This window comes from Pseudochaenichthys georgianus, chromosome 22, assembly GCF_902827115.2.
Source record: "Pseudochaenichthys georgianus chromosome 22, fPseGeo1.2, whole genome shotgun sequence".
Taxonomy (NCBI): domain Eukaryota; kingdom Metazoa; phylum Chordata; class Actinopteri; order Perciformes; family Channichthyidae; genus Pseudochaenichthys; species Pseudochaenichthys georgianus.
Genome location: NC_047524.1, coordinates 18,107,020 through 18,118,577, shown reverse-complemented (window position 1 = coordinate 18,118,577; position 11,558 = coordinate 18,107,020). Strand labels below are relative to the sequence as shown.

General features: G+C 41.6%; 2 protein-coding genes across 2 annotated transcripts; both read right to left on the bottom strand.

Annotated features, from left to right (window-relative positions):
- Positions 1 to 1,043: 1,043 nt before the first annotated feature.
- On the bottom strand, positions 1,044 to 3,040 carry LOC117467782 (GTP cyclohydrolase 1 feedback regulatory protein-like). Its single transcript, XM_034111634.2, has 3 exons — positions 2,859 to 3,040; positions 2,306 to 2,400; positions 1,044 to 1,710 (listed from the first exon to the last, which is right to left on the bottom strand). Exons 1-3 carry the CDS (start codon positions 2,892 to 2,894, stop codon positions 1,581 to 1,583), a joined length of 261 nt encoding a protein of 86 aa, XP_033967525.1. The 5' UTR covers positions 2,895 to 3,040; the 3' UTR covers positions 1,044 to 1,580.
- A 6,372-nt stretch (positions 3,041 to 9,412) lies between these two features.
- Positions 9,413 to 11,277, bottom strand: gchfr (GTP cyclohydrolase I feedback regulator). Its single transcript, XM_071207192.1, is given in 4 exon segments — positions 9,413 to 10,077; positions 10,673 to 10,767; positions 11,226 to 11,249; positions 11,251 to 11,277. Coding segments are annotated over 4 exon segments (261 nt in total). The 5' UTR covers positions 11,263 to 11,277; the 3' UTR covers positions 9,413 to 9,947.
- Between the last annotated feature and the right edge of the window lie 281 nt (positions 11,278 to 11,558).

Below are 11,558 nucleotides of genomic sequence, written 5' to 3'. Positions count from 1 at the left end.
ACCCAGAAGATACTCTATATTGCTTATTTATACTCTCCGCAGTGACACTCTACCGCTCTGTGACCCACATCAAGTCCGACGTCTCAGTGCCAAACTGTTGCGGTCACCCCCAGTTTCAGTCTTCTGCCTGTGGAACAACTATCCATCCAAATCGTCTTATTTCCCTGTCCCTCGGGGACTATGTCGTAATGCCGTGTCTGTATTGGTTGGGCCTGTGTGGCTGCGCTTTCTCTTGTCATTGTGTTATTTAGGGGGCCGTATGACAGCTTTTTGTGCACTGATCCAACCCAGCTATTCCTCTCTCCACCACTCCTGTTCTGCCTCGCCATGGCTGTGTTACACAATGTCCAGCTGTGGAGCAGTGTGGTCGGAGACATCTGCTCCTCTCCTCCTGCAAAATCCCCTCATCACATGGTTTTGTTTATGCGTGGCCTTTTTCAAATCTAGGCAATATGAAAAGAAATCCCAGAAACACACAAACTGTCCACATGACAGCAGAGGAAATACAATTACAGGAAACACATTCACCACCAACCCTGCCCTGAGCCCACAGTGGCTTGTGCTGCATGCAAAGCAGGATGGGAGGATGAGCCTGGTGTGTGCTCCGTCCTATCAACAATTACAGCACAGCCTGGGATCCTTCACAGCATCTCCTGCCCCGGTTTCCCTCATAGCATCTGGATTCTCCGCCGTCACACAACTGAGAAGCACCAGCACATTTTTTGATCTTCAGTGCGGAGGTTGAAGTTAAGTCATGTGTGAGGCAGCAGGACTGTTAAGGTTTTGGCTGGCAGAGTTTCTGGTTTGCGGGTTGGTGATCCGGGCTGGCCCCAGACATATGCGATCAGACCTGGAGACTGTACTGAAACCACCCAGAGCTATCTGGCTCCCACTAGCTGAATAACCCACACTGTGTTTCGCTGCAGAGCTCGTGCCTCATCTTTGGGCATGAAGCATCCTTGTGAGGTGTCACAGAGCGGCGATAGCTCACAACGAGAGCATCACTTTTGATCTCATGTCTAAATTATCGTCAGAGGCATGTATCCTTTGCAACAGGATTGTTTTCTTTTATTCATAAGTTTACAATCATTACATCATTTTAATCATAAGCATATGATAAACTTACAAACACATCTTTACACAGTGCTGAAAGTATAATCCTCTATCTGGAGTAGGGTTTAATTTATTGGACAGAAAACAGGGAGAACTGGGTGAGGTCTTTTGTACAGGCATAAATTAGAGACATGCTTCATTAAGTTTTACTGCCATATGTTTAGCAAACACTTAAACTGGCCCTCACTCCCTAACAATCCCATGTGGTCACCGGTAGTAAACAGCAAACAACAGGCAAAAGGTCTGGAATGTAGTTTAGTTTTACCCGGAAATTGTTCCCCTCTTTAAGGTAATCTGAAACCTTATGTCTGAGATGATCTCATTTTTAGGACTTTATTTTCACTTGACAGAAGGCTGATTTTGAGCTGTCGTTGTGTTCAATGTAGAGCCAACGTTTAAAAAAGAAGTTCTTCACATTCGTTCTTCTGGAGGCATTATGATACAGCCAACCCTCGCACCATGACCGATCACTCCGTCTCCTTGTGCAGGCACCACACCAGCGTCTGTCCCACCCCCGTCATGGCCTGCACGCGGAACCCCATCTTCTCCAGTTTGTCCAACACCAGGCGAGGCGGGTCGTCCACATGGTACTCGGCACTAAATGAGCATAAACACAAAGTCATTCTACTTTTCACAGATGTGGGATTTCTCTGTCTTTTAGTAAACTTTGCTTGGAAAGTAGAACAGTGTCAATTGTTCTGGTGCTTGTTCACTTCCTTCCACACCTTGGTTCATTTCCCAGCATTATTTGAATCAGATTGCCAATGACAACATTTCCCTGATCTGTATTCCATCAGCTTGCATGGTTTACTCTAAATCTGCAAAGCAGCAGCCTTCCTCTACCACATTGGGAGGGTTTTTTTCTCCTTCATGTGACCTGATCTCAGCTCTGTCGCCAATATGTACCCGTTAACTGCCAAAATGAGTGTTAAGTGCCTAAACATGGACATATGGCCCAGTGTGAGTACATTCACAGTATCCCTGGGAGTTCCGTTAGTTATCTATTTCCTGTTTGTGGGATGTTAGAGGAGATATTGTCATAGAATTGAAATAAAAATTCTCCACCCTTTTGGTGCTTTTGTAAGACAAACAATGCCTGCAAATCTCCTTGCTTACTTTCTATCTTCAGATCTTACCCAATGTACTAGTTACCTGCCATTTTTACATCGTGTCAACCCATTAAAATACTCACAAATTGTTTCCCAGCATGGTCGTTTTCCTTGCTCCCAGGTAGTTCATGAGAGCTGGATCCGAATATTCATCCCCCACGTTAGTTGGACCAACCTCCTTTAAGAAGAATTTAACAACATTAACTGCAGATTGAGAAACATTTTGCTTTGCTAAAACAATATCAGTTGTTTGTGCAGCTCTTGGTGCACCTGCAGCCCTCTGGCAGGTGCAGATCATAATCTCTAATAAATGGACGGACTAAAAATAGATCATCAGATTCTCAGAGGATTTAGAATTAGGCTGCTCGAGTCTTGCAGACAACAACATGAACATGCGCAACAAGAGGCCGAACCCTGGGCAACATGTGTTTTTCATTTAGTGCACTATGGCAGAAAATAACACAACCATACGCACGGTGCTTGCTCAGCTTGTAGCCTTGACTGTTTGTTGTTTGCAGAACGGAACAGACGACTGCATAACTATATACACCCTGATTGATTAGCGCTACATATCTCTGCAAAATAAACAAATCTAAAATAACGACACGAGTCATTTTACAGATGCGAGATACACACCAGTCTGATCTGCGTACTGATGAACATGTAAGGCATGTCTACTTCCGGGCGATGGACCGATATTCCTCTGGGAATCACTGGAGAAGGCTTTCTTCAGGCGACGGTCCTCGCTCCGACTTCTGCCGACAGCTCTGCGCGGAATGCGGAAACACCCACCGCGACGGTCCAATCACAGCCCTGCTTCTCTCAGCATCTGTCAATAGCAGCGCTCGCTCAGTCAGTGCCTAAAAGTATTGCTCAACTGATGCGATCAGTTGTTTGTTGACATGATAAATGTTGGCAGAGTTGTAACCCTCCGGTATCATTCGATTGGACTACGCACATTAGTCATTCGGGTCAAAAATGTCCACAGCAAAAGACTGCAAAAAACATTATATTAAAAAGTTTTTTTCACAACTTTTTTGCGTTCAATCTTTAAAGCAACTTCCGCCCTAATCAAAAATGTAATCATTTTCAGGATTTTAACCCTTTAAATGCCATTTTGAAAACATGAATTCGCGATAGTCCCGAATGACTAATGTGTGAGTTTTTTGTTTAATCTGATTCTGTGCAAAAACTAATAATCAACCAAAATCAATTTTGTTGCTAATCTTTGACATATCCAAGACTGTGATAAAAAAAAAGCCGACCCCCCCCAACATTTATTACGTGGAAAAGAACTGCCATGTTTGTGCATGTTTTTCATAGAAAACGCAAATTCATGTTTTCAAACTGTCTGTTAAAGGGTTAAAATCTTGAACATTATTTGATATTTTTGATCAGGACTGAAGTTGATTGAAAGATTTAACCCCAAAAAGTCTTACAAAATATTAATCTGTAATCATTTTATAGCAGTTTTTGGAAGTGGACATCTTTGTCCCGAATGACTAATGTGTGAGTTTTTTGTTTAATCTAATTTTGTGCAAAAACTAATAATGCAAAAAAATCAATTTTGTTGCTAATCTTTGACATATCCAAGACTGTTATAAAAAAAAAGAGCCAGTCCCCAGATATGTATTTTATGGAAAATAACTAATTTTCTATGTTTTTATCATGAAAAACAACAGCGGTTTCATGTATTCAACATGGCATTTAAAGAGTTAAAATCCTGAAAATGATTACATTCTTGGTATTTTTGATTAGGGCGGAATTTGCTTTAAAGATTGAAGTTGTTGTGAAAAAAACCTTTTAACTTAATGTTTTTATCAAAGTCTTTTGCAGTGGACATTTTTGTCTCCAATGACTAATGTGCGTAGTCGATTTGTTACACAGTGAATTAAGGACCGATTTGAAAAATTGGAATTCCAAAATAGATCGAGAAAATAGTCTTGTTACAAAAAATCAGGCCAATTGCACCAACACAACCAAAGTTATTGCAAAATAAAAAGTGAAAAATGACCCATATGGACAAAAACGTCCACAGTGATACCGGAGGGTTAATATTCAGATGTGCTCAATACAAAAGTCCCCTGTCAAATCTTTGTTGTTCTGAAGAAAAGCAGATATTGTGTTTCACCTGCACATGGATGTTAAGTTGTTTGTTAGTCAAGAGTCTATCATAAGGCTTTAGTTTACAAAACGAGAGTATTACAGTTATCCAAATGCATGAAACATTTTCCTTTTATTCCTGGCCAAATTGGCTTTTTGCAAATAAATACACAGTTTTAAAGCATTGCACTTTTACAAGGATACACTTTATGTGATACATGCTATAACAAGTACATTTATGTGCATGCATGTATTTCACTGAACCAACACTGTCTGGAGCTCTTATTTCCTCCTCGGGGATTTATTCATTTCCTCCTCAGCGCAACAATAATCATTTCGGATCAGTGCAGCGACTGAGGGGGGGAAATGAAAGACATAGACCGAAGGCAAACAACAATGGTGAAGACCTTGATAAAATCAGCAATATGAATGTAATGTCCCGCTGATGCCAGAGGAAGGCACGGACATTCAGCTTGGGTTTGCATGTCATGCTTAGTTGTAAGGGGTACTTTAAAGCATCATAGCAGATTGATATTGTGATGGTTAGCAGACATGAATCAGAGCAGCTCCTTCAGAGATGCACAATCATTGTTCCAATCCTCTCCACAGTGGTGAACCATATAAGATATTTTAATTTAGTTCTGTTTTATGATATATTTCTGATACATTTGACACTGCTCTGCATTGTGATAATGCATTTTTGTTTGCAGTCAAGTGTATCTGCTGTGACGGCACCATCTTAGCCCTCTGAAATGATCCAGAGCCTGTCATCTGTAACCCTCCATTCAGTGGGACACAGGTGCGTGGTGAGGGTTGCTCACAAGATTGCCACCTACTGGCTTCAAATATCATTATCATTTGTGTAGCTGTCTCTTGGATTTTCCCACCACATCTAGATATTAGTCCTTTCTAACTGGACATTTAACCGAGTGAATGCTGACCCATTGCTCTCCCCTTTGGAAAAAGAATGACTTGTTTATTGTCGAGCTAGTGTTTTGACTTTTTTAGAAGTCCATCAGATAAATGCGCTTCCATTTGAATCTTTTGCGGTGTGAAAAAATAAACGTGTGCTCCTCTGGAATGTCTCCTTTCCCCTGTTGTATCTGTCCCCGCTAACCTGAGACCTACTAAAGGAAAGAAAACAGGAAAACAGCAGGGATGTCGCCAAGGCCCCAAAAATAAACCAGAGACCCCCTCCTGCCCAAAAGAACACTCTCTCCATGTTCCTACCCGAGCCACTTCCTGGACTCCTGCCGTGTCTTCCTGCGCCGGCTCATCTGCTGCTGGTTATTGGAGTGAAGGGTCACCTGTTCTCTGACCTGTGGGGACAGTGGAGCACATCCCTGGTGGGTCCACGGGAAGCAGTTTGATCTTTTGACGAGGCCTTTGCCTTCACCTTCTCAGCTAAAGTGCTAAAACAATTGCTAAAACAATGTCGCACACCGTAATCTTCTCTGGTCCCTCCCCAATCTGATCAATGATGACATGTATAGCCGCATGTCATCATTTCAGCGCTGGTTGTCTTGGTGGTGCCCAGCAAACAATGTGGGCTTCGTAAATAATTGGGACAGCCTTCTGGGGAAAACCTGGTCTGAATAAGAGAGACGGCATTCATCCTACTTTGGAAGGTGCAGATCTCATTTCGGCAAACATCTCAGGGCTTTGTGAGTTGAGACCAGGAGGTTGGAGGAAGTCGCAGTCTTACACGCTTCTCCGCGCTCTCTCCTAGGCAGTCATCCATAGGAATCCCGAACCCAATAAAATACCCAATATCAACGGTGTGTGTGTCTGGCTGCCCAAGGACAATTTAAAGTAAACCTAATAGAGGTGTCATACATAATAACCTAATAAAAGTAAATTTAACAACTACTACAGTGTAACAAAACAGGAAGATTAAATGTGGCTCTTAAACATAAGATCTCTAGTATCTAACGCAATATTGGTAAATGATTTAATATCAGATATAATATTGATATATGCTTCTCACTGAAACTTGGTTGAGACAATGAAGAATATGCAGCATAAATGAGGCCACTCCACCCAGCCATATCAATACTCATATTGCCGAGGCACGCGCCGAGGAGGTGGAGTTGCAAGAATCTTTGACTCAGTTTTACTTATCAATACTAAACCAAAATTAAATTATACCTCCTTTGAAAGCCTCGTTTTTAGTCTTACGCATCCGACCTGGAAAACTTTGCCGCCAATCTTATTTGTTACAGTGTACCATGCACCAGGTCCTTATTCAGAATTCTTATCAGAATTCTCTGAGTTTTTATCAAACTTTGGTACTTAAAACAGATAAATTAATTCTCGTAGGTGATTTAATATTCATGTTGACGATGATAAAAATAGCCTTACTGTTGCATTTAACTCTATATTAGATTCTGTTGGTTTCGTCAGAGTGTATATAAACCAACCCACTGCTATAATCACACTCTCGACCTTGTTCTGACTTATGGTATTGAAATTGAGCAACTATTAGTCGAACTGCATAATTCTGCTTTATCCGACCATTTCTTAGTAACTTTTGAAGTACTGTTACTAGACTACAAAGCATTAGTCAAAACCTCCTGCAGCAGAAACCTATCTGCTAGTGCTATAGCCAAATTTAAGGAAAAGATTCCACCAATACTTAACTCGATAGCATGTCTGCATGTAAGGGAGGAAACTTATACAAAATGTACACACCCCAAATTGATCATGTTGTTGATAGTGCTACAGATGCGCTGCGAATAAAATTAGATTCTGTTGCTCCTTTGAAAAAGAAGAAAATAAAACAACATAGATTAGCTCCATGGCATAATCCCGAAACCGCAAAATAAAGCAAAAGTGAGACAACTTGAAAGGATATGGCGTTCCACTAAACTTGAAGAATCTCGTTTAATTTGGGCATATACTCTCAATGAATATAAGAAAGCACTGCGTAAAGCGAGCGCAGCCTACTACTCTTCATTAATAGATGAGAATAGAATAATGCAAGATTTCTTTTCAGCACTGTAGCCAGGGCTGACAGAGAGCCACAGCTCGATTGAGCCTTCTATTCCCATAGCACTCAGTAGTAATGATTTTATGTGCTTTTGTTTAACCATAAAATTGTTACTCTTAGAAACAAAATTAATGACCTCTTGCCTTTGACCAGATTAGTGTATCAACAGCTCCCGGAAACGTAAGTTCTAATATTACACTAGATAGTAAACTAGAATGCTTTTCAGCCATAAACCTTGAACAATTAAATTGAATGATTCTCTCTTCTAAACATCAACGTGTATGTTAGACCCAATTCACAACTAGCTGTTGAAGGAAGTTTTCCATTAATTAGCACTTCTTTATTAAATATTATGAATGTCTTTATTATCAGGCTATGTTCCACAATCATTCAAAGTAGCAGTGATAAAACCGCTTCTTAAAAAGCACAACCTCGATACAGAGGTTTTAGCCAACTATAGACCTATTTCTATCTTCCGTTCCTCTCAAAAATTCTTGAGAAAGCATCGCAAAACAGCTGTGTGATTACTTAAAAAACAATGATTTATTTGAAGATTTTCAGTCTGGCTTTAGAACACATCATAGCACAGAGACAGCTCTGGTTAAAGTCACAAATTACATTCTAATAGCCTCAGACAAGGGACATGTCTCTATTCTTGTTTTGCTCGATCTCAGTGCTGCATTTGATACCATCGACCATGATATCTTATTGCAAAGACTAGAGCACTTAGTTGGCATACAGGGAACTGGTTTAGGTCCTATATTTCTGAACGCTCTCAGTTTGTACGTGTCAACGATGAATCTTCCACGCAAACCAAGTTAGCCATGGAGTGCCACAGGGCTCAGTGCTCGGACTTATTTTGTTCACATTATATATGCTTCCGTTAGGCAATATTATAAGGAATCATTCTGTACATTTTCATTGTTATGCGGATGATACTCAACTATATTTATCAATCAAGCCTGATGAAATTAATCATCTAAATAAAATTCAAGACTGCCTCAAGGACTTAAAAACGTTATTGTACTTGGCCCGAAGAATCTATGAAACAAATTATCTAAAGATATACTAACTATGGATGGCATTAATTTGGCCTCCAGTGAGACTGTAAGGAATCTTGGTGTTTATTTGATCAGGATTTATCCTTTAATGCCCACATAAATCAATTTCAAGGACCGCCTACTTCCATCTACGTAACATTGCAAAAATCAGGCATATCTTGCCTCAAAACGATGCAGAGAAACTAGTCCATGCATTTGTTACTTCAAGGCTGGATTATTGTAACTCTTTATTATCAGGGAGTACCAAGAAGTCAGTCAAGTCGCTTCAGCTGATTCAAAATGCTGCGGCTCGTGTACTAACCAGAGTTAGGAAAAGGGACCACATTACTCCTGTTCTGGCTGCCTTACACTGGCTCCCTAGAATACAGGATATAATTTTAAATTCTTCTTCTCGCCTACAAAGCCCTTAATGGGCAGGCGCCATCTTACCTTAAAGAACTCATTATACCCTACTGTCCTACTAGGCATTGCGTTCCAAGAATGCAGGGTGTTGGTTGTTCCTAGAGTCTCTAAAAGTACAATGGGAGCCAGAGCCTTTTCTTATCAAGCTCCACATTTGTGGAATCAGCTTCCAGTTTGTGTTCGGGCTGCAGACACCCTATCTCCGTCCTATCCCAATTACAGCACAGCCTGGATCCTTCACAGCATCTCCTGCCCCGGTTTCCCTCATAGCATCTGGATTCTCCGCCGTCACACAACTGAGAAGCACCAGCACATTTTTTGATCTTCAGTGCGGAGGTTGAAGTTAAGTCATGTGTGAGGCAGCAGGACTGTTAAGGTTTGGCTGGCAGAGTTTCTGGTTTGCGGTTGGTGATCCGGGCTGGCCCCAGATATGACATCAGACCTGGAGACTGTACTGAAACCACCCAGAGCTATCTGGCTCCCACTAGCTGAATAACCCACACTGTGTTTCGCTGCAGAGCTCGTGCCTCATCTTTGGGCATGAAGCATCCTTGTGAGGTGTCACAGAGCGGCGATAGCTCACAACGAGAGCATCACTTTTGATCTCATGTCTAAATTATCGTCAGAGGCATGTATCCTTTGCAACAGGATTGTTTTCTTTTATTCATAAGTTTACAATCATTACATCATTTTAATCATAAGCATATGATAAACTTACAAACACATCTTTACACAGTGCTGAAAGTATAATCCTCTATCTGGAGTAGGGTTTAATTTATTGGACAGAAAACAGGGAGAACTGGGTGAGGTCTTTTGTACAGGCATAAATTAGAGACATGCTTCATTAAGTTTTACTGCCATATGTTTAGCAAACACTTAAACTGGCCCTCACTCCCTAACAATCCCATGTGGTCACCGGTAGTAAACAGCAACAACAGGCAAAAGGTCTGGAATGTAGTTTAGTTTTACCCGGAAATTGTTCCCCTCTTTAAGGTAATCTGAAACCTTATGTCTGAGATGATCTCATTTTTAGGACTTTATTTTCACTTGACAGAAGGCTGATTTTGAGCTGTCGTTGTGTTCAATGTAGAGCCAACGTTTAAAAAAGAGTTCTTCACATTCGTTCTTCTGGAGGCATTATGATACAGCCAACCCTCGCACCATGACCGATCACTCCGTCTCCTTGTGCAGGCACCACACCAGCGTCTGTCCCACCCCCGTCATGGCCTGCACGCGGAACCCCATCTTCTCCAGTTTGTCCAACACCAGGCGAGGCGGGTCGTCCACATGGTACTCGGCACTAAATGAGCATAAACACAAAGTCATTCTACTTTTCACAGATGTGGGATTTCTCTGTCTTTTAGTAAACTTTGCTTGGAAAGTAGAACAGTGTCAATTGTTCTGGTGCTTGTTCACTTCCTTCCACACCTTGGTTCATTTCCCAGCATTATTTGAATCAGATTGCCAATGACAACATTTCCCTGATCTGTATTCCATCAGCTTGCATGGTTTACTCTAAATCTGCAAAGCAGCAGCCTTCCTCTACCACATTGGGAGGGTTTTTTTCTCCTTCATGTGACCTGATCTCAGCTCTGTCGCCAATATGTACCCGTTAACTGCCAAAATGAGTGTTAAGTGCCTAAACATGGACATATGGCCCAGTGTGAGTACATTCACAGTATCCCTGGGAGTTCCGTTAGTTATCTATTTCCTGTTTGTGGGATGTTAGAGGAGATATTGTCATAGAATTGAAATAAAAATTCTCCACCCTTTTGGTGCTTTTGTAAGACAAACAATGCCTGCAAATCTCCTTGCTTACTTTCTATCTTCAGATCTTACCCAATGTACTAGTTACCTGCCATTTTTACATCGTGTCAACCCATTAAAATACTCACAAATTGTTTCCCAGCATGGTCGTTTTCCTTGCTCCCAGGTAGTTCATGAGAGCTGGATCCGAATATTCATCCCCCACGTTAGTTGGACCAACCTCCTTTAAGAAGAATTTAACAACATTAACTGCAGATTGAGAAACATTTTGCTTTGCTAAAACAATATCAGTTGTTTGTGCAGCTCTTGGTGCACCTGCAGCCCTCTGGCAGGTGCAGATCATAATCTCTAATAAATGGACGGACTAAAAATAGATCATCAGATTCTCAGAGGATTTAGAATTAGGCTGCTCGAGTCTTGCAGACAACAACATGAACATGCGCAACAAGAGGCCGAACCCTGGGCAACATGTGTTTTTCATTTAGTGCACTATGGCAGAAAATAACACAACCATACGCACGGTGCTTGCTCAGCTTGTAGCCTTGACTGTTTGTTGTTTGCAGAACGGAACAGACGACTGCATAACTATATACACCCTGATTGATTAGCGCTACATATCTCTGCAAAATAAACAAATCTAAAATAACGACACGAGTCATTTTACAGATGCGAGATACACACCAGTCTGATCTGCGTACTGATGAAACATGTAAGGCATGTCTACTTCCGGGCGATGGACCGATATTCCTCTGGGAATCACTGGAGAAGGCTTTCTTCAGGCGGACGGTCCTCGCTCCGACTTCTGCCGACAGCTCTGCGCGGAATGCGGAAACACCACCGCGACGGTCCAATCACAGCCCTGCTTCTCTCAGCATCTGTCAATAGCAGCGCTCGTCAGTCAGTGCCTAAAAGTATTGCTCAACTGATGCGATCAGTTGTTTGTTGACATGATAAATGTTGGCAGAGGTTGTAACCCTCCGGTATCATTCGATTGGACTACGCACATAGTCATTC

Excerpts from the sequence above, each read along its gene's own strand:
- LOC117467782 (XM_034111634.2), bottom strand. The coding sequence starts at position 2,894 with ATGCCTTACATGTTCATCAGTACGCAGATCAGACTG. Across the intron at positions 2,401-2,858 it reads TCAGTACGCAGATCAGACTG|GAGGTTGGTCCAACTAACGT; the intron begins GTGTGTATCTCG and ends TTCTTCTTAAAG. Across the intron at positions 1,711-2,305 it reads ACCATGCTGGGAAACAATTT|TGCCGAGTACCATGTGGACG; the intron begins GTGAGTATTTTA and ends ATGCTCATTTAG.